Source organism: Ictidomys tridecemlineatus, chromosome 8 (genome assembly GCF_052094955.1).
Source record: "Ictidomys tridecemlineatus isolate mIctTri1 chromosome 8, mIctTri1.hap1, whole genome shotgun sequence".
In the NCBI taxonomy this organism is placed as follows: Eukaryota; Metazoa; Chordata; class Mammalia; order Rodentia; family Sciuridae; genus Ictidomys; species Ictidomys tridecemlineatus.
Genome location: NC_135484.1, coordinates 84,783,292 through 84,808,304, shown reverse-complemented (window position 1 = coordinate 84,808,304; position 25,013 = coordinate 84,783,292). Strand labels below are relative to the sequence as shown.

Sequence of the window (25,013 nt, the reverse complement as noted above, 5' to 3'; positions counted from 1 at the left end):
AAAAACATTAAAAATTAAGAAAAACAATTTATTATGGGTGAGGTTTATGCAAAGAAAATGAAGCATAAGTTCAACTGCAAACTATGCCTTTCATCAAGAATACTAGGAAATAAATATACATTTGTGGGTTTTAAGTTGAAATAATATATTTAACATATTTACCTCTTTGTGATGATGTACTTTATTCAAATTTCTAAGTGGCCAATTAATCATCACAGAAGTTTCAATCAAGAAAGCTTCTCAGAAAATCATCTCACCTACATAGAACACCAGGAATCTCTCATAAGAACATTTATTTTATTTTACATTAATTCAATTGCACTATAGTTCAGTCCATTCCTTTGACATTCATTTGCTTTACAGAGTAAAAGTTTACTGTATCGTGATTCACTTTTAAGGCTATATCTTGGAAGGGAATTAAATGCCTTGACTCAGGAATTATCAAAAATGTATTAGTACAGGGAGAACCCATTAAATGACCAATTTTCAGTTCCTTCTGCCTTCCTGAACCAACCCAGTCCCTGTCATTCCCACCCAGCTAACCTGTATGCAGTCATGAAGCATCCCCAGAGCTCATCCAAGATGAACAGAAGCACTGGATTTAACTCCAATATAAATGAAGGCATTGGATTTACCACTATCCACTGTGCTCAGTTCTTGCACCCTAAGTTGTATGCACATTTATAAGTGGCAAGGAATTAACACAAGGGTGATGAAGGTATCTTCAAAGAAAATATATTACTTACTCTATTACTTTGTCAGTGTGGGATCCCTAAAGAAACTGGTTATTTCAAGGGATTTTTTTTTTGTTATAATAGTACTTCATTACTAGATTTCAGTTTTTCAAAATCAACTATTTCTCTACAAGTTCATGCAGTCCACATCACTATGTTACCTGTATACTGTAATTAATAATCACCATCCGCCCTTCTGAGTTGGAGTCACCAATGAACTTGGTGTGGGAGCTGCTGCATACAGAGATAAGATACAATAAAACTCATCATACCATGTCAAGCTACAAAGGATCTTGGAGGTGTGTGAAGAGTTTTTCCAGAAGATAAGTCAACTGATCCATCATCTAATTCAACTGTAAAGTCCAGGTATGGTCTCCCCCCAACCCCTGAAGAGCTTACAGGTGGCCTCAAGTTTCTCTGAAACAAACCACTGTTCCAGAATCTCCCCCAGTGTCCTGAAGGGTCTTCAGGGTCTTACATGGGCCGGCCTTCCTCTGACTCTGAACCTACATGAAAGTAATCATTAATGGGCACATCCAAGGAAAGATTCATGAGATTTATGAAAGACCGAAGTGGTTTATTGTTTAGGATAAGCACACAAGAGGCTTCTGCTTCTCACTTCATGTGCGAAGGATCAACTGATCGACACCTTTCCAGTGCTAGGAAAAGAAAAGAAATAGAATGCAGCTGTACTGGCCCAAGGAGACTTACTGGTACTTCAAGGGGAGCTTCACCTGAAAGTACAAAAAGAAATCGGTCATCTCTATGCAGGGCTCAATCCAAAGATGGCTTTATTGAATGCAGCTGGTCCTTGCCTTAGAAAGCTGGCAGCTAGATCAACCAGATGGGTCATTGTGAATTCCTGGAGAAGATTCACATCTTTTTATTCTAAGTGCACCTTAGAGACTTCATAATTCGTCTGGTGCTCTCAGTTCACACAGGGAAGCCCAGTTGCCCCCTTTGCATCCACAGAAGTGAAGTGATTCATTCTCTGGGCAAGAAACAAAGGCAACTCCCGCCACCTCCCTCCTTGGCATGAAGGAGACAAACTTCCACCTGTTGCCAAATCTTTCTCAGGCCTACCCTAGAGACAAAGTGCGCCTGTGCGGCCAACCAAGAAATTCTTGGTCCTAGCGACATCAGAACAAAAGAAGTTGAGGAGGTCAGGGGATCCGCTGCTGGCTCTTCAGGTTTCTGCACTCTGAAATGTGGTCATCCCAAAAGCTGGGCCCAGAGTACAGGGAGAAGGTAGGAAGAGTCTTCACCCAGCCAGCAGGTCCCTAGGCTGCTACACTGTCAGCACTTGAACCAAGAAGAATAACTCAAATGTGTTATTTTTTAGGTTTTTCAAACCATGAAAGATAACATTTTTGCTGTAATCAAAACATGAAATTTCACCTTCAGTAGATAATTATTAATAAGCTGTTATAAAAAATATTTTAAAGAAAAGGTATAGTAGACTTAGTAGATTAAAATCTTTCCCACATATTTGAAATTAGAAATCTATAATAAAATTGTCCCTTTTTTTGACATTCTTAAAGAAATCAAAGGTCCCATACTGACACTTCTAGTGACATATGATTAACTTGACAAATTCCATCTCTCTGACCACAGATGAACCCTTTCACTCCAGAGGCCTCTTGTCAACTTGAATTTGATGCCCTCTCGCCCTCACAGCCCCTTTCCAGGATGAATTTCTTCTTAATTCAACAGATTACCATTGAAAGATTTTTTTGAGGAGAATAAGAAAATGGTACTTCTTGCAAGTATATAAAGAAGGAAACAGAGGAAGACAAGAATAAAAACAGAGAGAGCAGATACTGTAACATTCTGGCCTACCAGGGTGGCAGTGGAGACAGAGAGAAGGGAATGAATTTGCAATAACTGAAATAAATACAAACAAACAACAGGACTTGCTGATTATTTCAGTGAGGAGGGGCATCCAGAAAAAGGAGTAAGAAGGATGCTTGTGAGGCTTCTGACATGAGCCACTGGATGGATGGTAGTACTCTTGATTAAGATGAAAGGGGAAACATTTGGGAATTCACAGACTGGAAGAAAATAGGAGTTTGGTTTAATGACTCTGTGATATCCAAATAGAAATATCAACAGGTATGTGAATTTAAAACTCAGAAGAGTGGCTTGGCTTAAAAATATAAATCTGGTGGGTTCAGCATAAAAATGGTACCTAAATCCATAAGAACATTTAAGATCACCTAGGAAGAGAGAGAGAGAGAGAGAGAGAGAGAGAGAGAGAGAGAGAGAGAGAGAGAGAGAGAGAGAGCGCAAGAAAAAAGAAAGTCCAAGAAGAATAATTTTTAAAAGACCTAAAGTCAAATCTTAGAAATCCAATGGCCCAAAGATGGAAAGGAATAAGAGGGAGCCACAGAAGATGAGCTACCAGACACACAGGAAAAAATCATGGAAGTGAAGAGAAAAAAGTTCTCCTAGGAAGGATTTCCTGCTCAGCTGAATGCTTCTGCAAGGTCGTGTCCTGGAGTCTATCTCCTTTAATCATTTCTGTCTCTCAGAATGGTACCTACCCTCCCCTTCAAAACCCGGGTGAGATGGCATGACATGAGCAGTCACTCTCAGGGCTCCTTCACAACTGTATCCCCAAGATGTTGGTACTTTTTCTCAATCTTCATTCTCCTGATTCCCTATTACTCTGCAACATCAGGAATTTCCTGATACTTTGTGACGGTCCCTCTCTTCTCCAGTAGGGTTTCATTGATATGGGCTTTTTAAATTGTTTCCTATTATTGAAGAACCATATTTTTCTTTCTTTTCCATCCCATAAATATCTCTTTCCTATGGTGTCCTTGAACTTTTTCTTTTCTTACTTTGTAATGTCATTTATGTGCGAAGCTTCAAGGATCATTCTGTGCCAGATTTCAAAACCCAAATATCATGCCAAACCCAATCTTTCTCAAAATCAAACTCTCATTCTCAAATTCCTGCTAGACTTGACTACATCCGTCACACTGACATTTAAAAAACCATTATTTGCAAAAACAAACTCTTCACCTTTACTCTAAAACCTTCTCTTTTTCATTGTTGTAGTTTTATTTATGCCAAAAACATCTTGCCACTTGAACTATTAAAGTCATTTTTTAGTCTTTCCCTTTACCCCAGACATGCAGTAAACGTATTTCTATTGAACTTCCTAAACATTTCTCTCTACTTTTCATTTACATACAATCTCTTAACCGGTTTCTCCACCTCTCATTTCTCCCTGCTCCAATCCATTCTAAACATTTTCTGCTAAAATTTCAATTTCTAAAACCAATATAATTTCAATGTACACTGCCTTAGAAACCTTTCATAAGTATTTCCTTGCTTCAAAACAGGAAACAGAATTCTTAACCCACCACCTAAGGGTTTTTTAATTCATTCAGTGCATATCTATTGAGTGACTACTACTGTATACCAGTCACAGTGCTTGGATTCAGCAGTAAGCAAGACACAGCCACAGCCTACGTGATTTTTACATTCTAGCAGGGAAACTAGTGAACAAGTAAATTTAATCAATATATACTATTTAAGATATTGATATTATCTATAAATAAGAATGAACAGAGTACAAGACTCCTAAAGCTCAAGAAATAAAATCAAGAATCAATAAATGGGATGGACTCAAACTAAAAAGCTTCTTCTCAGCAAAAGAAACAATCAATGAGGTGAACAGAGAACTTACATGTTTAGGAGCAAATTTTTGCCACACACACACATCAGACAGAGCACTAATCTCCAGGATATATAAAGAACTCAAAAAACTTAACACCAAAAAAAAAAAAACCCAATCAATAAATGGACTAAGATGAAAATTTGATCAACACGTATATTAAAAAATGTTCAACATCTCCAGTAATTAGAGAAATGCAAATCAAAACTACTCTAAAATTTCATCTCAAGCCAGTCAGAATGGGAGCTATTAAGAATACAGAACAGGGCTGGGATTGTGGCTCAGCGGTAGAGGGCTTGTCTAGCACGTGCGAGGCCCTGGGTTTGATCCTCAGCACCACATAAAAATAAATAAACGAAATTAAGGTATTGTGTCCAACTACTTCTAAAAAAATAAATATTTTTAAAAATACAGAACAATAAATGTTGGTGAGGATGTGGGGTAAACGTTACACTCATACATTGCTGGTAGGACTGCAAATTGGTGCAACCAATCTGGAAAGTAGTATGGAGATTCCTCAGAAACTTGGAATTAAACCACCATTTGATCCAGCTATCCCACTCCTCAGTCTATACCAAAGGGACTTAAAATCAGCATACTATAGTAATGCAGCCACATCAATGTTTATAGCAGCATTATTCACAGTAGCTAAACTGTGGAAGAAACTTAGATGCCCTTCAATAGATGAATGGATAAAGAAACTGTGGTGTATATACACAATGGCATATTACTCAGCATTAAAAGAAAATTAAATTAAGACATTTGCCAGTAAATTGATGGAGTTGGAGAATATCATGCTAAGTGAAATAAGCCAATCCCAAAAAACCAAAGGCCAAATGTTCTCACTGATAAATGGATGCTGGTCCATAACAGGGAGGGGGCAGACATAGGAAAAATGGAGGAACTTTGAATGCAAAGAGAATGGAAAGTAGAGAGGGTGCATGGTGGCAGGAAAGATGGTGGAATGAGATGGACATCATTACCCTAGGTACATGTAAGACTGCACATGTGGCACGAAGCTACATCATGTGCAACCCTAGAATTGTAAAGTTGTGTTGCAATTGTGTATAATGAATCAAAATGCATTCTGCTGTCATATATACCTAATTAAAATAAATTAACTAATTTTAAAAAGAAAAAAATCTTTAAAAAATGAACAGAGTAAAAATTTAGGGAACAATTGGCCGGGAAAAATCTTAAATAAGATGATCAGGGATAGTCATTTTTAGATTTGTTTTTATTTTTAATTGACATATAGCAAATGCACATACATACACACCCTCAATGTATGATAATCAGAGCAGGTTAATTGCCATTTCTGTTGTTATGGACACTTATCATTTTTTGTGTTGGAAACATACTAAATCCTTTCTAATATTTTAAAATATTTAATTGATTATTGAAAGCTCTAGTTATTCTCCTGTGCTATAAAACATTAGAAGTTACTCCTCTTATTCAACTGTACCCCTGTCCCCATTAATCAGAGTTGGTCTTTCTGTGGAGCTAACAGTAGAGCAGCTACCTGAATGGAGACCTGGGAGTAAAAGAAATCCACAAAGAAAATAGCAGGTGCAAAGACTCAGAGGCAAACAAAGGATCAGTGTGCTGATGAGCATCAGGGCAGGCTTAATGGATGCAGTATGAGATGGAGAGTGATAGAAGAAGATGCCTGAGAAGTGGGAAGAGGCCCAATCATGCAAAACCCTGAAGGCCTTGGAGAGGAGCTGGGACTTTGTTCTAGGGCTATAGGGGCCCCTGGAGCTGATTGACCATGGGAGAGACATGCTTTGATTATCATTTTCAAAGACACTTCCTGGGGCTGAGGATGTGGCTCAGTGGAAGACCTTGGTTAGCATGTATGAGGTCCTGGATTTGATCTCCAGAATGATAACCCAAAATAAAAAGAAATCTTGAGCAAATCTATTTAACCCCCTGTTCTACTAATGCTCTTTGTTTTTGTTATATGTTGGTGGATTATTATTGTACATATTTATGAGGTACAAGAGATGTTATGATTTATGAATATAATATATAATAATCAAGCTAATTCACGTATCTACCACCTCAAACATCTCAAATCATTTTTGGTGAGAATTTCGAAATTTACTCTCAGCAATTTTGAAATATCCTGTGCACTGTAATTAGCCATATTCACAACATTGTGCAATCGCTCTTTAAAGAAAAAAAAAAGCCACATTCCATTCTCCCCAACTCACACCTCTGGTAACTACCATTCTACTCTCTGCTTCTAAGTTCAATTGTTATAGATTCCACATTTAAGTGAGACCATGTGGTATTTGGTTTTTTGTGCCTAGTTTATTTCACAACATCTCATTTGATGCAGAAAAAGCCTTTGAAAAAAATCAGTATCATTTCATGATAAAAATTCTCAATAAATTAGGTAAAGAAGAAAGGTAACTTGATATAATAAAGATCAAACATGACAGTCCACAGCTTACATTATATTCAGCAGTGAAAATTTGAAAGTCTTTCCTTTAAGATCCAAAATAGAGCAAGGATACTCCACTCCTGCCGCTTCTATTTATTATAGCACTGGAAGTCCTTGCAATTGGGTAAGAGAAAGAAATAAAAGCCATCCAAACAGGAAAGGAAAAAGTGCAATTACTACTGTTTACGGAGTACATAGACTTATACATAGGAAAAAACTCTAAAGATTACACACACACACACACACACACACACACAACCTGTTGCAATGAAAAATTCAGTCAAGTTGCAGGATACAAAATAAACACACCCCACAGTCCTTCTGTTGTTAGCTTCTATATGTTTACAACAAACTTTCTGAAAAAGAAATCAGGAGAATGATCCCATTTTTGCAATAGCCACCAAAAAAAATGAAATAAAAACTTGGAATTTTTGAATAAGAAGGTGAAAGACCTATACACTGAAAACTATAAAACAGTAATGGAAGAAACTGAGGAAGTCACTAACCCTTTTCAAATCCACCATGCCCGAGCCCAGAGAACCACTTATACTTTTCAGAATGTCCTGTATGTTCTCACTGCTGTGCCGCTGGCCTCTCCCCAGAGGCCACTCTTGATCATTTCTGTCTTTCAAAATATTACCCCTCCTTCAAAACCTAGCTATGATCGACATCTCCCCAGTAAAACCTATTTAACCTCCACGCCGGTAACAATCAATTGTTCTTAAAATCCCACGGCAGTTTATTTGAGCCTCCATCACCATCCCTGCTTTGCCCTATTTTTGTGTTTTAATTATTTGTGTGTGACACACACCTCCTTTAATATCTTAGGCCAAGAACTGTGTACCTCTCATATTTGTTCCACTACAAATCATGACATGTACCTTGCATACACCAAGCCTTCAGGAAGTGCCTGCCAAGGTAATGGATGGACAGTCTTAATTAACATAAATTATTGTTTGGGGTTCTGATCCAGTCCTAAATCTACAGTGCTATCATTTCTGTATCACTGATGATTATCTGCTTACTTAAATAACCTTTCCCTGAATACACTTGGAAAAGATGGAAAACTGTTATACGGGAGGAACAACTATGTAGGTTATTCCTTTCCTTAAACAAAGCAAAGTTCTGTTATGCGTCATGGAAAATTAAAGCACAGTAATAAAATGCGCCAACAAGACTTGTTGAGTAATGATTTAGTGGAAATGTTGCTTTGTCTCCTGTTCATGGGTCCTAACTTCCCTCTCAAGTACTTAAGCTGAAAGTTCTGTTTATTTTGTTTTTAGATTACATTGACCACTATTGGCTATGGAGACAAAACTCCCCTAACTTGGCTGGGAAGATTGCTTTCCGCGGGCTTTGCACTCCTTGGCATTTCTTTCTTTGCACTTCCTGCCGTGAGTATCTTTGCATCAATAAAGCAGCTTCAATTAGGTCTTAGAGGTTTAGTGGAGTCAGCTTTCACACATTGGTATGCTTGGGAACATATCTATGTCACTGACAAATTTAATTTTTCTAATATAATGTTGACTTTTCTAAATATATCTAGGTGGATAATTTATAAAATATGGTCTTCCCTCAGAAGCACTTAGACATTAATACCAGATAGGTCTTTAGGATCAAATAATAATTCAGATGGCATCACCTTTTCAATCAGCATGCCCCCGAAACATTTTAAATATTTGTGAAGATTTAAAGATGTCTTCATTTTAAACTGATTGTTTTGATTTGGTTTTATAACATGTGCTACTAAAGAGACGGCTATGCACAAGTGGAGATTCATTTGAATGAAAAACATATGATCTCAAAGGGTTTTAAATGTGTCCAGTGATTTATTCTTTGTGTCACTGTCATTGATTTTCTTAATGAGCTGTTTCTGCATCTTATCAGAATGAAGAACACATTTTTCTTCCCACAAGTTTCTGATTATTCTCTACTTAATGAATGAAGTTTATTTTTCTGATCATTTTGTCCTCTTGTTTCTTTGCTGGCAGTTGAAGGAAATATTATAGTTCCTGTTTCCAAGTTCTAACTTTTGTCCCCTCTGCCTGGGAGGTGGGGGAGGCAGTCAGCATAATGGAGTGTTGAGGTGGTAGTCACAGGTGTACCTGAATAACATAGTTGTGTCCTCCAGACACACACAAATGCCATTGCACCGTCTCTGCCAAGGAGAAACTTGAGAGCAACCCTCCAAAGAAAGCCAAGGGAGTGGGTCAGAGGGATCTTTCCAGCTCCACTGTATATTTCATGGGGATCCTCCCTTTCCTGTTAATAAATGCAAAGGGCATTCTTGGTCCTTCTGACAGCCAATGCCCAGCTCCATATTGACCAGCTGGTTCTTCCTCAGAACACTCAAACTCACAGAAAAGAGATTTAAAAGACTGTGCACATGCTTGGGCATTAGACCTGAGTTTGAATTATTTGTCACATACTATATGACTCTATTGGTTTGCTACGGCTGCTATAACAAGCTTCCACAGACTGGTTGTCTTAAATAATAGAAATGTATTGTCTCACAGTTCTTGGAGGATAGAAACCTAATATCAAGGTATTGGAAGGATTAGTCCCTTCTGAAAGCCATGAGAGAAGCATCCGTTTCAGGACCCTGTCCTTGGCTTGAGGACGACATCTTCTTCTTGTGTTTTTATGTCTCCCAGGTCTAAATTTCTTCTTCTTATAATCAGTCATGTTGGATTAGGGACCACTTGAATGACCTTATTTTAACTTGATTACCTCAGGAAAGTCCCTATCTTCAAACAAGGTGATATTCTGAGGTTTAGAAACTAAGACTCCAACATATCAACTTAGGGGGAACATAATTCAGTTCAAAGAGTGACTTTGAATATGTTTCTGCATGGATACAATGGAGGAAGAATTATTGAACCCAGAGAAATTTTGTGAAGAATAACCACTATGAGATAGTAGAATGAATCAGATATAACTTTCCTATGTTCATATTTGAATACACAACCAGTGTAACTCCACACCATGTACAATCACAAAAATGGGAAGTTATACTCCATATATGTATGTATGATGTCAAAATTCTACTGTCATGTGTAACTAAAAATAACAAATAAAACATTTTTTTTAAAAGGGGAAAAAAGCAACCAATATGATAATGTAAGTCAAGGGCTTGTTATAAAGAAAACTTAAATGCTACTTCCCTTTACTTCATGAATATAAAAAGACATGTTTCCTACAAGATGATGACATCAAAGAGAATTTAAAAAAAAAAATTTTTTTCACTTATCCAAAGCCAACTCCTCTGGCAGTCTGAACAATCCAGAACAAGGCAGAGACTCGCTGAACAATTAGATTCCTGCAGGAAAATAACTTAAGAACAGTGAAACACAGTTTGTGATTTTTGTTCCTAAAATAATGGCCCCAAATATCTGCTTCTTTTGTGTTTATAGTTCCCCTTAGCTAACCTAGATAGCAGATGGAATTAAATAGACAGGGGTGTATCTGCTGTCTTGTAGCAAAGCCACTTGAGACCTAACTCATAACCCAGTCTTCTTCATTATTCTATAAAATGACCCATATAGTTTCACGATTCTTTAAGGATTAAAAACAACAAATATAGAGGAAAAGTGATAGAACAAACACTACAATGGGGAGAAATGGTGAAAGGTTAACAGCAAAGGAAGGAAAAGAATATCTGTAAGAAGTGAGCAGACCTAAGAGTTCAAAGTGTGTGAAGACCTGGGGCCAAGTAGTGTTAGGGTCATCCTGCCCCTGGAAGCTGGCTGCCTCCAGCAACGTGAAATGCCTCGTGCCCACTGTTGCAGGGAGTTTAAGCTGTGTTGCTCTTAGGTTAAAGGTCAGAGACTAGCCATTCCTGGGAATGTTTCTGGTAAAATGATTACAATTTTATATGCAAATTAAAGTAACACAGGAAACCTGAAGAATTTGCTCACACAGAACAGAACATTTCTTAACAACGCCAAGAAAAGTTGCCTCTGTTATGGATCTTTTACTGCAACCTGGCAGGAGGTGCTGAGTTATCATTTTGTTATGTGCACCTGCCAGCCAACAGTGTTGTCTGATGGAAATTTAGGAGGACACTTTGGCATTTTGCTGAGAAAGTTAGAGATGGATTGTGATCACTCCAGTTTCAGGCTTTTCCCACCCAGTAAACTTGAAGAACAGGGTGTCCCCATCTTACCTTCAATGCTGAAGGAGTGTCTTGCACATCAAAGAGTCATACAGGTCATCCTGCATCCTGGCATCACCCTGATGAGCAGGTCTCTCTCCTCTTTGGGGTGCTGCCTCCCTCCCACTAATACTCCTGCTACAGGTATCTTTTTACTGATGAAGAAATTTTTGCAGATTGAATTGCTTGAGACATTCAACTAATAAGTTCAATGCAAGGACTAGTTCTGTTTGACTCAGGACATTAACCTTTCAAAAAATAAATATTAACCTCTATAATCATTAACAATATCAACAAATAAAATTATTATATAGTAAAATATTAACAACTGTTAAAAAGTCTTTTGGCAGAGGTTGTTTTCCAAGTGTGGGATACAAATTAGGTTCATTTAAGCTGGAAGATAAGGAGGGATAAATATTTAAAATGTTTAGCAAAACATTTTTTCTACTTAGTATTTATGTAGCACTACTCAGACTAGTACTAAAACTTAAAACCTAAAAAATTAAGCCTTGTTTTCCTAGAAAATGAATGAGAACAAAACTCAGTTTCTAAGAATCTGTATTATTGGTGTCAGTATTTGAAGGGATAGCACATATGTTGAAAGATTAAGCCATGTCGTGTGTGTGCGTGTGTGTGTGTGTGTGTGTATCATAACAGACTTCACTTAGCAGACTTCTATTTAGGTGCACTGAGCTGTATACTTAGAGAGAAGTGGAAGAAAGTTGGAATGGAGCCACAGTGAGACAGTGAGCAGACCTGGTTTAATAACTGCTGTAATGTACAATCTGACGCAAGAGATATGTAGCAAACAGTTGCCACCTACTAATATAGGTTTCTAAGCAAAGCCAACATGACTTTCAGCAAATTTTAGTCTGTTTGGTAGATACTTAAGTTGTGCCATATAAGGCCTGACTTCATTTTCTAAACTCATAACTACACAAGTGCTCAAAACTGGCAGTTATGGCTGTTAATTCAACTTCTACAAAATCTTATGTTCCATAAGAATTGGTTATATACAATATATATATATATATAATGTACATACATCTAATACATATTATAAGTAAGTGCTATAAATTTTGAGGTTTTATATTCTCTTATATGTTTTTACTGCATGGAGAGTAACATTAGAAGGAAAATAAATCAATTTTTCTTAAATAACTTTACATAACAAAAAATTAGGAATTACAAATGACTAGAGTTGATCTGGATTTGGAAATGGAAAGCCATTTGTATAACCTCCAAGTGGAGGTAAATATTGTTTAAATCTGCAAACCAGATCACAGAAACCAAGTTATTCTAAAGCTTAGTTTGTATAATCACAACCTGTATGAGATGGAAATCTTAGACAGCATGAGGCATGCACTGAAAAAAAGAGATGGAAAGCAGAACCTATGATGTCATTGCTCATTACATGGGACAGTCATTTATCTAATTAGTAATGGAGTAGGTCATTGCTCATTAGTAGCAAATAGTATTATTTTATAATTGTGTATTTTAAACATGATTGCATTACTGATTGTCTGGTTATTGTCACAGATGTACTCAGAATTGTGGAATCTCAAGATAAGAGGAAGGTTAAAAGCTATCTAGAACCCAAAAATATCTTAGCCAAACTGTCACCCAGTCAAAACTTAACTAACACCTCCAAGAGATGAAATAAACCCACCACCTCTCCAGACAGCCTGTATCATCCTTGAACTACTTAAAAAAACATAAAGAAAAGGAAAGCAACCATTCCTTACCTATGGCAAATAATGACTTAGTGCTTCTAAGATGTCCATCTCTAACCTAAGGGTTAGACTCCTTGAAGTTTAATAAAAAGCTAATAATTTATAGCTAGCAAATAAAATCCACAAACTTGAAAGCAGTGGAGTTCCAAGTCTCATACCAATAAAGTTGAGAGTATAGACAAAGCCCAGAGACTGAATGTAGCAATCTCTGAAAGCCAATGCAAGGCTGAGACGAAAAGCATCCTGATTTCACAAATGTTAGACCAAAGCAAACTGAAAGGAGAGGGGAACATCAAAGAACCAGGATTTTGGCAGATCAAAATGATAAGCAGACAGAAAGAAAACTAGCCAAAAACTAACATAAACATGCTAATCTTACTAACCCCAAAATCTGAATAGGTGAGCCAAAACCAAAAGGTAAGGAATTCTAATAGTGTGAGATGAAAACAGGAAGATAGGAGTATGCTTTGCAATGACCCATGCTCCTATCTGTATCGTACAGACAGGCAAAATGGAAAACCTCGTTCTTCAAAACTGAGTGCCTATTTGTCTCATCTGGATAATTTTCCACTCTCTTTTACTTTATTTGTAAAATTATAGCATCGTGAAGGATTGTAACTAGGACAGACTTGAAACACGCCCTCCTCCATTTCATGGATCAAGAAAATATAACTTCAGAGTTTTGTCAAATGGATAAAGTCCTCCCATATCCACAGCAGTAAGATTTTAATTCTCTCAAAGTCAAAATCCAGAATTCATGTCCTCAAAATGCTATCACTAGATAAGACCACTCACTCCAATTTAGACACAAAGAGATGTCACAGAGAAGGCCACACACACACAAAAAAAATTTAATAGCAAATTATATTTGTGTTTATGATGCCTATTACTATATCAGCAAAGACAAGAAAAAGGCAAACTCTAGTTGATTTGCTAAAGAACAGAAGTTGTTATATCTCTTGACAATGTTGCCTAACAACTTGCCATTAGCTGACGCTATTATAATAGAGATAAATAGTGTTTGTTTTAGTAAGTAACGTGTTTATTCTGGACAGGTTACACACTGTTTGTCTTCTCAGACTCATTTTAGCAGTTTTTTAAATACTTGTATTATTTAACAGTACTTTTGAAATTTGTTTTTAAAAGTGCTATTTTTATATTTTGTTCCAGGGCATTCTTGGCTCAGGTTTTGCATTAAAAGTACAGGAACAGCACCGCCAGAAACACTTCGAGAAAAGAAGGAACCCAGCTGCCAACCTCATTCAGGTAAATGGCAATTCAGTAGGTAGACCACAACATCTGTCTCCATCAATGCTGGATGGGTCATTTTCAAATCTCTGTGCTTCTTTGTTTTGTAGAGCTACTATTTTGTCTGCTTTTTAAAAAATAAAGTCAGGACTTAATGAACAGTCTTGGGTTTGGGCAGGTATTTCCTCTCTCCCAACAGAAATATATATTTTTCAGCAAACGATCTAAGCATTATCCAGACTAATTAACCTTACCAGCAAGACCATGTAGAAATGAGCAGTTTGGTTTCTCCTGGAATGATCTAATGTGTCTTATGAATGATTGGTGAAACATAACTGATCATTAAGTAATGAAACAGAACATGGCCTTGTTCCCTGCGTGACAGTTAGCTTCCTCCAGCCAGATGTATGCCCGGGCTGAAGAACAACAGATGTGTTTAGAGTGTCAAAGCATAGTGCCCGTGAAATTGCTTTTAATATTGTCTAGGGCAATCCCTTGAAAGAGTTATCTTATTTTAAGAGCTGGTGGGATTATGAGTTACATCCATGATGGAGGATATGAAACAATAAGCATATTACTTGAGGCAAGCTCATCATATGTTGATGTTATTAAGCATTTCGTTTTCTTTACGATAACTCAAGAATTTGCTTTAGCATTAAAAGAAATGAGCTATCCTTTCGCTCTCCATATCTTTTGGGTATGGAACCATCCTAGAACCAGGTTAAGAATCACAAAATATATTTTTTGCTAGACTCATAATGTGAAGTTGGTACTCAATTATAGGTAACATAATTCTACAATCTAAAGTTTTTTCCCCATTCTGCCAGGGACTTAAGCTCCAGAACTTGTAAACTGGAGGTGTTGGGGATGGCAGTCCCAGGTACTTGGAGGCTTGTCTTCATGTAATAGGAAGCAACCACTTGAACCCTTAGCCTTGCAGTACCTCCAGTACAGGAGGAGCTAGGGAAAGGGGTGGGGGGAGAACATCGGTTATACCATGAAAGAGGTCTGTTCGTGTCTAATGGCTAAATAAGAACATTAATTGTTAAATCGGCCTATTCTGCAACTATTGACTCAAAAAAAAATGGACCTTTCCACATGACTTCTAATACAAACCACTGAGAGTGTCTACTTTTTTAAATTTCCAGCTTTAAAAGAGCACAAAAGAGAAAGAAAACTTAATTTTCTTAAAGGAAAAGATACCCTAAATACTAAAAATGTATGAGCTGATGCCAAACAAAGATCAGCAGAATGAAAGGAGGCCACACATAAAACACCCAGCCCCCAACTCCAAGCCTTTCATCCTTTAGCACTTAGCCACACTTCTAATAAAATCTTCTCTTTACATATTATTCTCTTTAATATCCCTTCCCTCTAGAAAAATGTTTCCAACCTGTGAGTGAAAGGTTATTTGATAGGTTTCTTGCTTCCATCTGGGCACCAAACCCTGTCCTTGTAAGGAGCCAATAACACATCTTACCTCTTACATCTTAAAACCTCTTAGAATATCGACTGTTCTGTTAGCAAGTGAGCCGTTGTAGAAATTTCTCTGCATATATCAATTGTGATGCTATAGGGCTATTCTGCCCAATACAATAACCACAGACTCCATGTAGCTACTTAAATATAAATTAATTAAAATAAAAAATCCATTCCTTTGTAGTACTAGATACTTCTCAAGTGCTCAATAGCTTTAAGTGGCTATTGGATACCATATTACATAATACATATGTGGAGAAAAACAGCAGGAACTTTTCTGATCTGACTTGTCATTATCAACTACTATACTGTGCAAAAACAATTTCCAAATGAACTTAAAAATAAATTGCTATTTTCCTGCATTAAATCACTGGAGCAAGGCATTTATATGTCCACAGCCTAACTAAGGCAAGGCCTGCAGCACAGGTAACCTATAAAAGGTGGGGAAGATGCTGATTGAACAGATTTGCTTGGAGGCTTAGAATTTTACTTTATGGAACTTGGTTATATAACATGTATCACAATCAGCAATTAAACTTGTAAAAATTGAGGTAAAAATAGAGCAAAATCATGAATTTTTTTTACTTAAATTTCCAAAGTATATATTGTTCTTAAGCAGAAACTAATAGAAAATACAGTACTTGAAGTGTTGAAGAACGCCTTTAAAATATAATCATAGTTTCATAAATCAAAATAGAATTTACTAATTTAAAAAGTAACTGCTTGCTAATTCAAATGCAACTTATTTATTTATTATACGTAGGAATAATATAACTATTAATTCATTGCTTCTCCTTGATGTAGTTTTTGGACAGAATTCAGGGCTTTAGGCCTTGATTATGTCTTATAGAAATTTATTTTTAAGGATGCACTAGATTGAAAAGCAAGCCTCATTTGCTGATCATTCATTTTCTTACCCAATAAACCTGACTTGATTTACTGAACATACAAAGCATCAAGACCCAAAGCAATCTCATTTGTTTTAAGCCAGAGCCACTCTCATCCTACAAGGGCAAGTGAGATGCCCAGATTGCTTTGTCATTTGGTTGGTGATAGAACTAAATTAACCAGCATTTCAGGGTTTTAGGGAAAAGCTTAAAACCCCAGAAGTTTGCAGCAAATTTAGCTGTGTCAATATCTTTGCATGATTCATTTAAATTAACTTTTCATTTCAAGTGGAGCAGTCTGGGAAAAGAAATCAGCTCTCAGTAACGTTTTGAATACCTGCCCAAATGTCACAACTTTTATTAATAATGCCTAAGACTCATGAAGTGCTTTTTAGTTTGCAGAGTGCTTCTAATACACAATGTTACTTGATCCTCAAGATAAGCCTAGGAAAATCTAGGACCAAAATTCTTGCTGTCTGAATCCAAATCCATTACTCTTTTGAAAAAACAACCTTGCACCTTCATATAGGCATTTTTGAGCTTTGGGATTAACATTTAAAGACTCTCCCAACCCATGTCAGAGTTTTGCCTCTGTAGAAAATGGACCAATTCAGGGTACAGCGAAGACACTTTCCTAGAAACAGAAGCAAAGGAATTGAATAAAAGTTTGAGAAATCAATGCTAATAGAATTCATTTCCTTAAAGGAGTCAACTAAAAAAATGTTGCTTTTGAGGATGCTAACTGTCCTAAAAGAAATATATATACATAAAAACTGGCTTCCTCTAATGGCATAACTTGATCTTTACCAAGTTATCCTAAAGTAAGGCTGCCAGTCCATAAGCTCAAGCCACTTATACAGACAATACATCTTTTTTAGTGCTTTGACCATAAATAAGAACAGAATCAGGAAAAAATTCCATATGTTAAAAAAAAATGATAGCAGAGAAAAATAATAGGGAAGATAAGATTGTGAAAATCTCCAAGAGGGCACCTTAAATAGAGTACAGGAAAACTGAAGAGGGGAGATTTTACCAGATAAATATTACATTATTCTCCAGAACTGGGTGTCAGAAGTGGCCACCATAAAAGAGTATACAAAATGCCCAGCACAGTAAACCAAAAACTTCATACCAAGATTATCATAATGAGATATCAGAACACTTCCAACAAAGAAGATCCTAAATGATTTCTGAGCAGGACATATCCACAGGAACAAGAATCAGCATGGCATTGAATATCTATCTCATTAGTAACTCTAAAATTAGAAGACAGTGGAATAATACATCCAAAATTATGGAGGAAGATTACTTCCAACCTAGAATTCTATCCCCAGCCAAACCAGTCATGGAGAACAACAGTAGCACAAAAGCATTTTTAGACATAAAGATCTCAAAAACTTACCTACTATTTTTCCTTACCCAAGAAACTACCTGGATAGGACTGTCCTTCCAGAAGAAGATGAACCAAGAGAGGAAGAAACATGAGATTCAGGGAATAAGAGTCCCATCTCTACAGCGATAAGGAAGGGAAGCCCCCCCATGGCAACAGGCACAGCAGGCTGGATAGCAGAGTGAGCAGGAGGCTGAGTGATCCAGGAGAAAGATCTTCAAGGACACACAAAAACAGAACTGACAGATTCCACCACGCATTTGACGTGAGAAATTTTATAGTTCTGTAGGAAACAGCAGGAATGTCTTCATAATAGTTACATAAAATCAAATCAATAAACTAAAATAGGGCAGTGATAACTCAAGAAAAACAAAAAAAATTAAGGAGAAAAGAATGATTATTTATAGTCTGTTACATTGCTAAACTAGGAAGAGTAGTTACATGCTTACAATAATGAAAACACTAATAACTAAAATTGTTGTAAGGATGAGAGGAGGGGAAGAGGGCATATAAGTGGGCCATGTTATTATCTTTCATGATAGGAAGTTAATTGATGCCTAAAACTGAAAAATCAAGAAATAATAGTATGATGGTCTTCTTCTTGTGCTCTTCTTCCCTAGTCTGTTCTTAATTACTCTCCTTATATCAAAGAAGACATTTGGCATTTGTTTTTTAGGGCTTGGCTTGCTTCGCTTAGCATAATCTGCTCTAATGCCATCCATTTCCCTCCAAATTCTATGATTTTGTCATTTCTTAATGCAGAGTAATACTCCATTGTGTATAAACGCCACATTTTTTTTATCCATTCGTCTATTGAAGGGCATCTAGGTTGGTTCCACAGTCTTGCTATTGTGAATTGTGCTGCTATGAACATCTGTATACGGGGTAAAATGGGAGTGCATAACCCACTTGAATCAAAATGTGAAATATGATATATCAAGAACTATGTAATGGAGGGGTAAGACAAGATAATACAAATGGAAGAAATGATTTACAGTAGAAGGGGTAGAGAGAGAAAAGGGGAGGGGAGGGGAGGGGAGGGGGGATAGTAGAGAATAGGACTGACAGCAGAATACATCAGACACTAGAAAAGCAATATGTCAATCAATGGAAGGGTAACTGATGTGATACAGCAATCTGTATACGGGGTAAAGTTGGGAGTTCATAACCCGCTTGAATCAAACTGTGAAATATGATGTATTAAGAACTGTGTGAGGTTTTGAACGACCAACAATAAAAAAAAAAGAAATAATAGTATGAGCATAATCCTTCAGAATAGAGATTCTTGGGCTGGGTTTGTAGCTCAGTGGTAGAGCACTTGCCTAGCACATATGAGGCACTGGGTTCAATCCTCAGCACCACATAAAAATAAATAAATACAATAAAGGTATTGTGTTCATCTACAACTAAAAATTTTTTTAAAAAAGAAAAGGGATTCTTAAAAATAGAAATGACAGCCGGGCTTGGTGGTACATACCTGTAATCCCAGCATCTTAGGAGACGGAGGCAGGAGGATCGTGAGTGCAAAGCCAGCCTCAGCAATTTAGTGAGGCCCTAAGTAATTTAGCAAGATCCTGTCTCTAAATAAAAAAAAATATATAAAAAAGGGCTGGGGGTGTGTCTCAGTGGTTAAGTGCCCCTGGGTTCAACCCCCATTACCAAAAAGAAAATAAATAACTTCCATACTAATATATCTTTGTATGGTCAGCTGAAACCTTCTGAACTGTTTCCAGAAATGGTCAAGCTTGCCATAGGTGTGCTACTTCAGATAGAGCAACTAAATACTTCCAAAGCTGAATTATATTACATAGTACTTTTGATCACAGAAAAAAAGTTCAACTTTTTTAGCTACCTAGAGCACCACCTTCACTTGATAACTAGCAAATTTGGTTCTTACTTTTCTTCTTGTTAACTTATCCTTTGGAGTAGATACACCATGTAATTCAGCCATGGGAAAGTGCTGTTTTTCTCTTGCCAACCACTATGTGATTTGGGTTTTAAAATGTAGGAACATTAGGTACTGGATCCTGCAAATGTGGACTTGAATTTCAGCTACTAGAAGCAATCAGCTGAGATGGAGGGCAGGACATAGTTATTAAGAATTCTTAGAGCAATGGAGTTACACTTCTCTCTGCCTTTTTAACCGTTGACTAATATCATCCCTGGAATAGATGCCACTTGCCCCTTCTGTACTCCTAATTTACAAGGCATTTTTACGAGAACAGTAATGAAGGGAAAAAGAGCTTAGCTGTTGAGATCAATTTTATTAAAAAGAGCAAGAAGCCAGGTTCTATTGTAAAAAGAAAGAAAGAAAAGAAAAGAAAAAAGTCTTCAATTTTCTCAGCATAGCCTCTTTTGGCCCCAATTCTCTATAACATTAACAGATAGTGCCTCGTCCCATTTTTTGTTGTATTGTTGCTTTGGATTTTTTTTTCCACTGGTTTCAGATAATGCACAGACCCTGCTGTATACATGTAGTTCTACATGAGCTCTGCTTTTAGGGTATCAAGAGCTCACATATATATCATACCTGCTACAGAAATTATTTAACTAAAGCAGCCAACCATATCCTGACAGCATCAGAGGATCTCTAGGCCCCACCACTACAGAAGCTGCAATAACAAAAGTCAATGGATTTTCATTGATTATTCTAGTCACCCTAAAAATTGTATATGTGGTTTCAAACACTATCATTTCAAGTTGATAGGCTAGTAATTGCTTTATTGTCTATAAGATGTCAAGATGCTTACCACAAATTTCCATAGATTTATTGGTTAAATCAACATGAGCCATGAGAATGAAGCTTCAGGCAAGGAATCCTGATTGAAAATATAAAAACCTTTCTTGGAAACATAAAAAAGTCCCTCAGGTTCTACTATATATTTTTCTAATTTTTCATGTCATTTCCTGAGCATTTTACTGAAGTATAATGTGCATGCAGAAAAGACCACGTTTCCTACAAGAACTCAGCACCCTGCATCACTAACACTCAGATAAGCAGAGCATGACCTCCTGTGTGCCCTTTCTCAGTCACTGTTGCACCAGGGTAGCCACTGGGCCCCCTTCTAAGGATAGATTAGTTTTCCCTAGTTTTTGTACGTAATGTTAAAGTATTTATTTCTGTCTTGTTTCTTTCACTCAGCATTATTCATATGACGTTCACCCATATTGTTGACCATAGTTAGAGTAAACTATTACCATGTAGTGTTCAATTGCATGACCATACCACGAATTTCCTGCTTTTGCTACTGTTGATGGATATCTAAGGCATTTTCAGCTTTAGTTTATGAAGAAATTAGTGCATATCTTTTGGTGAATATATATATAAACATTTCTGTTAGGTATTTACCTAGGAATGAATAATTGTATCATAGGAACTGTATATATTCAACTTTAACAGATCTTCCAGACAGTTTTTCAAAGTAGTTGCGCCAATTTTTGACTTTTTATTCAGCTTACTTTTATTCAATGATATGCTGCTCAGGAAAGGGAATATAATTAGATCACTTTTTTCCTTCATTGTAGGTTTCAAAATCATGACTGATGGTTATATAGCAGGGATATGACCCATTTAAATGAATTTGCCACACAAAATAGAATACTCTGAGTAATGAATCATAATAAAAACTTTTCTCTGAGGAGATTAGTGCAAACATTTGATCATTAGAGATGCTTGCAGGGCCATTGCAAAGGGATAAATTTACCAAATTCTACATAGGAAAGTAAGCTCAGGCAGTCTCTCAAATGGACAGTTCAAATAGAAGGTCTTTCAACCACAGTGATCAAGCATTTAGTAAAATCCCCACTGGAAGACTGTCACCAAGAGCCAGGCAACAGGGGGTGTTGTCTCAACCCCACCAAGCTTGTATAAATCTCTTCATTTATCTGAGCACTTTTGTTCTCATCTACAAAATGGGGATCTTAATCCACACTTTGATTGTAAGGATCATATGAAAATATCTCATTTTATGAATGTCAGGAATGAGTGCATGAAGTAGACAGAGCTTATGTTTTTACATCACAGAGATATAAATATATTCTTAGTTCATGATATTAAACCCTTTGGTGTTTTCCACTTATATTCCTAGAGATACATCCCTCCCAATCTTGTTTTGGCTCTGTTCTGGTTATCACTATTTTCATTTTTAGCAATAGAACTACTTTATGGTTCATCTTCAGGGACTTCACTAATGAAATCATTATCATACCCTGGAGGTCATTAGTTTACAAGTTAGTTCACTAGTTGAATAGTGGATTTTTGGTAATTCTTTGCCTCTATCTTTTCAAATATTGCTCAAAGATCACTCCCTAGAATGCATATCTCTGCTCAGGTACTTTATCTAACTAGTATCTTGGATATCAGTATGTATTGAATGAGTTAATCATTGCTGATTTTGTTTTTGGATAATATAGTATTTTTTCCTAACCAATTCAAAAACTGAGTTATGATATACTTTTTGACATTTTTGCTTTTTGACGCAAGTTGTTTTGAAAATTATTTTGATGTAGCAGAATCTGTGCAGCAATCAGCTGAAAATACCAAAGTAGACTTCTTCTTCCTTTGGGCATTTATTAGGGATAAATATGACAAAGAAAAAACTTTTTTTAGTTTGTTGATGGACCTTTATTTTATATATATATATATATCTGACATTCGAACCCAGTGCCTCACACGTTCTAGGTAAGCTCTCTACCACGGAGCTAAAACCCCAGTCCCAAATAAAAAATTCTTAATGTGCATAACTTAATATTCTGCCTGTTGTGTCATTCTATTTCCTACTCTTTTTTGTTTTCTTTTTCATGTCCCCACGTGTGCCACATGCAGTGTGTTTGGCGTAGTTATGCAGCTGATGAGAAATCTGTTTCCATTGCAACCTGGAAGCCACACTTGAAGGCCTTGCACACCTGCAGCCCCACCAAGTAGGTATCTATGTGACAGCTGGTGCTCTAGTTGAGTCTTTTCAAGTTTGTTAAACAAACCTTATACACAGAGAATGTCAATTTTTGGCTTGTTATTCTCTATTGCTCTTAAAGAGATTTATACCTGTTTAGCAAGTTAAGCACAAAACTGTATGGAATCAGTATCATTCCTCACATGCACAGGCCAAGATTAAAGATTAAAGGAATGTAAACATTTATATAGACTTCTTTCTGCTATTTCATGCTTTTTCATCTTATAAAGTCCACCAGAACCCTAAAGGAGAGCATCACAGTCCCTGAAAGCAAATTACTTATCTTCTCCTCATCACTTGTCTTCAGGAGGGGAGTGCCTTGAGAGCAATATATCGCCACATATTTAAGTCTGTCAAAGTCATTGCTCATCTGGATCCACTTACAGGGTGGTTTGTGAGCTTTCAGTTACAGATCAAACTAATATCAGCAAGGGAAAAAACAAAGGAATGAGAAGAAGTCCAATAGAATTAGAAATTTCAAGTGAGGCAATGGGACCAATCAGATTAAAATTTGGAACTAACATTCAAGATTTTAAAGTCATACTATTACTGCCATTCCATTTTCATGGGCCAGAGCCAATCATCCAGTCATGCCAAAACTCAAAGGTTTGGGAAAGTATAACCCTACCATGTACCTAGAAAAAGGAAAGAACCTGAGACATTTGAGCAGAATTAAGGATTACCACGAGGATCTTTAATTTTAAAAAGTCCTCAGTCCTAGAATCCTAAACTCCAGTTCAGCTCACAGAGCACATATTAAATCATAATTGCCATCTAATTAAAGAAGCCCTCACTGAAGCACCAAAGCAAGTAAGTCCTGACAAAGACTCCCTGTGAGTCCCTCAGCTTGATCCAAGGTGTCAGTCCTTCAGATTGTTCCAAAGGTAGTAGATTGTTCATCTGGCTTAGTGTTTTATGACACTAGCCATTTACCTTCATAGCCCGACAAAACCTTAGTCTCAATGGCTTCATGGGATTCCAGGGGCTCACCACTGTGACTCAGAAAGGCCATGTTCTTATTGATTGGGAAGGGAGAGAGGCAGCAGAAATCTTCATGACTTGCCTCTGGGCATGGCTGCTGTGTGGAGGCAGCACCATGCTTAGTGTTGGGGTGCATCAACCCAATCATTAACTAACAGGATTTGTTAAGTGACTTTCCTGTCTTGCTCTGGGCCTCAATTTTCCTACCCACAAAGAAAAGGACAAGAGCTGTCAAGGTGGTTCCTAAGTGCTAATGGAACACATAATATCCTAGAGGTCAGTAGCTAAAACCATCAGGACAGAGATAGTCATAGAAACACCCCCACCCACCCTTCCTTCCCACACTGCCTCAGGATTTTAGAAAGGATGGAACCGTATCAAGGACAGAAGCCTGGATGCTGTTGAGTGAATGTGCAGATGAGACTCCTTTCTTCATTTAGATCTTGAAATTTAGTTGAAGTCCTTTTATTAAATAGTAGATCCTTTTAAGCTGTTGGTATAGAAATTCAAAAAAAAAAGGAACGCAATTCTTGTGTCATCTATTCCTTGGAATATGAGTAAAAATGGGAATTATATAGACATTATATTTCTTATCTTCTTAAAGATTCTAGATAAAGATAAAAGAATAAGGTTAGTAGGAAAACTGATAAAGGGTTCTCAAATAACAGAAGAGAGTGGTCTGTTGCCATATGTGACTATCCCACTTACTGCAGTTTGGGATTAAAAGTCATTCAGAAGCCTAGAAAACCCAGGCTGCATCAGTTATTATTTTACTCCTCATTTTTTTCTTTTCCTCTGATATTTTCTGTTTAAAATGGGAGTGGAGGTAGAGAAGGATCGACATCTGTGCCTGCTTCCCCTCTGTCCTGTTGTGCCCCTCAGCCCATGTCCTCATTCACCTTTCCCTGCAACCTCATTGGCCTCTGAATCTCAACCCATTTACTGAAGAGCATTTATATGTCCTGAATGCCAGCAGTCTCTAGTGCAGTTTATAGAAACCTGGGTATCTGAACATCTCTCTTTCCAGTGATACTTCCTTGTTCTCATGGTTCTCGCTATTGATGTTATTGTTGTTCTTTCAATTGGTGTTGTGATGGAACTTAAGGGCTACTCCCCAAGAATAATATTCATTGCACAAAAAAAAGTCAAAAGCTTGCCCACAATTTTAATGTATTCAGAACCTTTGCTTTAGAAAGAAAACCTAGTCAGGCTTCTAGGTTCTTGAGAAGAATAATTTACAATGACTTAGAGGGATATTTTTACATTTATAATTAGCTGGCTTGTTGAATGCAGAGTAATGTTGTAAGAAAAACAGCAAAGCT

General features: G+C 36.9%; 1 protein-coding gene and 1 long non-coding RNA gene across 4 annotated transcripts in view; one reads left to right on the top strand and one right to left on the bottom strand.

Annotated features, from left to right (window-relative positions):
* Window positions 1–25,013, top strand: part of Kcnq5 (potassium voltage-gated channel subfamily Q member 5) — a 521,076-nt gene that overhangs the window by 430,672 nt on the left and 65,391 nt on the right. For all 3 annotated transcript variants that reach the window (XM_005334438.5, XM_005334437.5, XM_078019727.1), the window contains 3 exons: window positions 8,152–8,262; window positions 13,925–14,020; window positions 22,584–22,678. In XM_005334438.5, coding sequence (XP_005334495.2) covers window positions 8,152–8,262; window positions 13,925–14,020; window positions 22,584–22,678 — 302 coding nt within the window. The remainder of the gene's footprint in view (window positions 1–8,151; window positions 8,263–13,924; window positions 14,021–22,583; window positions 22,679–25,013) is intronic.
* Window positions 1,291–11,242, bottom strand: LOC144366156 (uncharacterized). Its single transcript, XR_013425050.1, has 2 exons — window positions 11,034–11,242; window positions 1,291–1,468 (listed from the first exon to the last, which is right to left on the bottom strand). It is a non-coding gene; the product is annotated as an uncharacterized LOC144366156 (long non-coding RNA).